This window comes from Musa acuminata, chromosome BXJ2-6, assembly GCF_036884655.1.
Source record: "Musa acuminata AAA Group cultivar baxijiao chromosome BXJ2-6, Cavendish_Baxijiao_AAA, whole genome shotgun sequence".
Lineage (NCBI taxonomy): Eukaryota > Viridiplantae > Streptophyta > Magnoliopsida > Zingiberales > Musaceae > Musa > Musa acuminata.
The window spans coordinates 3173225-3177500 of NC_088343.1; the positions used below are offsets into that span (position 1 = coordinate 3173225).

At 42.9% G+C, this 4276-nt stretch overlaps 1 protein-coding gene across 1 annotated transcript; it reads right to left on the reverse strand.

The window, feature by feature from the left end:
* Window positions 1–1243: 1243 nt before the first annotated feature.
* Window positions 1244–4232, reverse strand: LOC135613555 (probable nucleoredoxin 1-1). Its single transcript, XM_065110580.1, has 4 exons — window positions 4117–4232; window positions 3159–3638; window positions 2571–3065; window positions 1244–1960 (listed from the first exon to the last, which is right to left on the reverse strand). The coding sequence occupies exons 1-4, from the start codon at window positions 4201–4203 to the stop codon at window positions 1244–1246; spliced, it is 1779 nt and encodes a 592-aa protein (XP_064966652.1). The 5' UTR covers window positions 4204–4232.
* Window positions 4233–4276: the final 44 nt, after the last annotated feature.

A 4276-nucleotide genomic window follows, 5' to 3' on the forward strand; every position in this document is an offset into this window, starting at 1 on the left:
TATATATATGCATTTATGCAATAGTTATAAAGTGATATACGCCAAAATATAATAAGCAAAAAGATTCTATATCAAGTCACACGTTCCATCACTCACGTGATTGGCTTGCTGGGCACCTATGACTAGCAGTTCCATAGTATCAGGTTTGAGAAAACAGTTCCTAAAACTCCTCAATAGAACGGTGTGGCAAAAAGGATGAACAAAACCATTGAAGAAAAAATTAGGTGTATGCTTTCCCACACCAAGTTACTGAAGTTATTTTGGGGGGAGGCTATGAGAACTACAGTTGACCTAATAAATCTTTCTTCATCAGTTCCTCTGAAAAGTGATGTTCCAAAGAGAGTATGAAAAGTAAAAGATACATCTTATAATCACTTGAGAGTCTTTGGGTGTAAAACATTTGTTCATATTCCCAAAGATGAGAGGTCCAAGCTTGATAATAAGGTAAAAACATGTATCTTCTTTGGATATGGTCATGAAGTGTTTGGGTACAAATTATGAAATACAGTGAATAAGAAGATTATTAGAAGCAGAGATGCTGTATTTCTTAAAGACCAATTGTTTAATGATGGTGATAATATTGAGAAGCCAGAAACCTCTGTTTATATTCCTTGGAGTTTTGGTCCAGTTCCTTCACTTGTAGTTCATGATGATCATGGGAGAGATAAACAAGAAGATTGTGATGAGAATGCCAGTGATGATACTCCTACAGTTGATAATGTTGAACCAACTGAACAAGCACCTCCACCACCAATTGAGATTCCATTGAGAAGATCCACTAGAGAGCGGCAATCATCTACCAGATATCCTTCACATGAGTATGTTATGCTTACTGATGGGGGAGAGGCAGAAACTTACCAAGAAGCTATTATACATGAGCATAAGAATGAGTGAGTTAAAGCCATGCAAGAAGAGATGAGATCCTTGCTTGAGAACCACACATACGACTTAATAAAGTTGTCTAAAGAGAATAAAGCACTCAAGAATAAATAAGTTTACAAATTGAAGATCGAAAATAATAGCTCAAAACAAAGATACATTTTTATTCTTTGGTCTTTGTGGCTCAAATATGTTTGTTGAATTGGTGTTGTTATTATGAAGCTTGATTGATCGTATGGAGCAAATAAGAAAAGATTTTCGTCAACAAAAAATGTTGACGATCATAATGCGGCTACTTTCATTGCATCGATCTAAAGCTCTTCCCATCAAAACACAAACACCATTGCATTACATATTCTTATTCTTATTCAGAATCCTCAGAATCTTCGAAATCTTCGGAATCTTCAGAATCTTCAGAATCTTCAGAATCTTCGAAATCGTTGTAAACCTCTCCATCACACTCAGATCCTTCATCATGTTCTTCCTCTTCCTTTTTCTCCTCCTTCAGTGCACATTTGGGGTGGAGACCGAAACCGCACGTGGAGCACAAGTAGCACCATCCACTTCCAATCTTGTGGCAGTCACGACACATATACAGGCCATGCAGGCAGCTCCACTCCAACTTCCCATGCTTGTGTTGCTCATGCTTCCTCTTCTCAGGCCATCCTTTTGCCATCTCGTCTATCTTCTGGTCCAACTCCTTGATCCTCTCTTCGCTGAACGGGTAGGCATCGGCTCCATGGGTCGCCAACGAATGCATGGCGTTCCTTGTGCTAGTTCGACCTGTAGGACCAATGGCAACCAGGGAGGGGTAGATGATATCGGCTTGGAAAGTACGTTTCAAAGATTTCTTCCTCTCATCACCGAATGGCAGCGACAACCAAGGCATGCCGGAGAAGAACTCCTCAAAGGAATCCTGATCCTTGTCCATCGAGATGTTGACCACCTCGAAAGCACTATCCATGTGCTTGATCTTGTGATATTCCTCGATCAGATGGGTAAGAAATCCACGACATGTACCGGACCTGCGAATCGAGAAGAAGAGGAGGATGGTCTTGCCAACAAGCTCCTTCACCGGAACCTGTGAAGCACAATGATGAGAGATTAAGCCATCGACAATGCCCATCTGTGGATTCACTATATGATCAATTCATTACCTTCAACCCTTCTTTCCCAATTACATAATCAAGGTCCCCAGCAACAAGAAGAGATTCCAGTGTTTGTGCCATCTCTACCTCCTTGATCCTCTCTTCACTGAACGGGTAGGCATCGGCTCCATACATCTTCAACGAAGTTGCGGCGTTCTTTCTGATCGTTTGACCTGTAGGACCAATGACAACCAGGGTGTTGACGTAATGAGCTTCTAAAGTGTTCTCCAAAGATCCTATTCTCTCATCATCCACCGGCACCGCCAACCAAGGCATGCGTAAGAAGAACTCAAAAGCACCCGAATCCATATAGCCCATAGGGACGAAGATCACCTCGAAAGCACTGTCCATGCGCTTGATCTTGTGATATGCCTCGATCAGCTTGGGAAGAAATTTCTGGCAATGAAACGAATCACTCATTGCAAAGAAGAAGAGGATGGTCTTGCCAACAAGCTCCTTCACTGGAACCTGTCAAACACAATGATGAGGGCTTAGCCATTGACAATACCAAGCTGTGGATTCACTATATGCTCAATTCATTACCTTCAAGCCTTCTTTCCCAATGACATAATCGAGGTCCCCAGCAACAAGAAGAGATTCCAGTGTTTGTGCGGCCTTTGCCTTCTCTGGCAATAAATCCAGTTGCTCCTTAGAGAACGGGAATGCTTCCCATGCTAAAACTCCATACTTGGAGATGAGCCTATCGTAATTTTTAAGCATAATCTTCCCATCGGCACCGATCACAAGCACGGTTGGTAATTGGAAGGGCCAGAGCTCAAAGTAGCGGACAAGCTTCTCACAGCCCTCGTCTTCGAAAGGAATCGCGAGCCATGGCATGCTTGCCAGGCCTTGTTCATAGGATGATTTATCATCATCTAATGGCACCAGCACAACTTCGAAGCTCTCCCCGGCTTCCTTAAGCTTCCTATAGATTTCAGCCAGCACCAGAGTCAACTTATTGGGACCGCCGTATTTATCAGGAATATTATACCAGAAGTAAAAAGCCACAATCTTTCCTTCGAGATCCGACACGGCAACCTGCTTCAATTTAGCGTAGATTAGATGGTGGTAGTAAGCTGGTGGATCAAGAATGTAGTTTAATTCTCTTCCTACAAGGAGATCATCGATTACCTTGGATCCATCATTGGAGATCAAGTAGTCCCGGGACAGCGAAACCAACAGACTTCGAAGACTCCGTTCCTTCTTAGCAGCCGCCTCCAACTCGTAGAACCTCTTAACAGTAAATGGATACCCGTTTACACCATATTTTGCCACAGCTCGGAGACCTTCTTCGTTAACGACCATGCCAATAGCGGCATCATAGATGATAAGCTGAGCGGGATAATACTCCTCGAAACTGCCGAAATGATCATGTAGCCTTTCGCGTGTGTCGGAGTCCGCAAATGGGACTGCCAACCATGGCATATCTGAGAAGTACCTATTGAAGGTCTCCTCGCATGAATCACATGACACGAAGACAATCTCGAAATCGCGGCCCTCCGAGGACAGCTGATTGTATACTTTGATCAGATCATCAGTGACGATTCTTTCGTAACAGTTGTCCGACAAGAAGAGACCAAACTTTTTCCCGTCAAGACTGCTGATGGCTACCTAAACAAATCACAGCTTGTCAGTGAGAAACTAAAGTTGCCATGCATTTTCCATACTTCAAATAGGGAAAGATTGGCATTTTAGCAATATGCAGTTCGCCTCATCTTATCCTCCTCCTTTTCCTTCCCTCCTACACCTCTCTCGATCTCTCATCCAAAACTCAACCCGTCAGGCTTTGATGTATCCTATTGCTTTATGTCCCTTACCACGGATCAAAAGATGCTCTCTTTGCTCTTGACGAAGACAAAGCATCCATTTGACATGGTGGAGATCTCAACGGCAAACAAATACTGTCCGACGAGCATGGAAGACTAGTTCTTGCTTCCAACAAAATCTACTAAATCGAGGCTAGCTTAGATTGATAGGCAAATTCGACAAGTTTCTAACTTTCTGTAGCAATAGATTGATAGGCAAGTCCCACAAGATCCTAACATGAAGCTCAACAATTATTAGTAATTGACGGAAGACTTTCGAGTACCTTCTCGCCATTGTTACGGATGAGAAAGTCCCTCTCCGTTCCGGAGAGCAGCGACACCACATTGTAATGCCACTTCTCCGCTGCCATTTCTTCTCTCTGTGGCTAAATCCTTCTCTTCTTCTGTCACACGCCAATTATCATAAATAAATCATCACTTGAA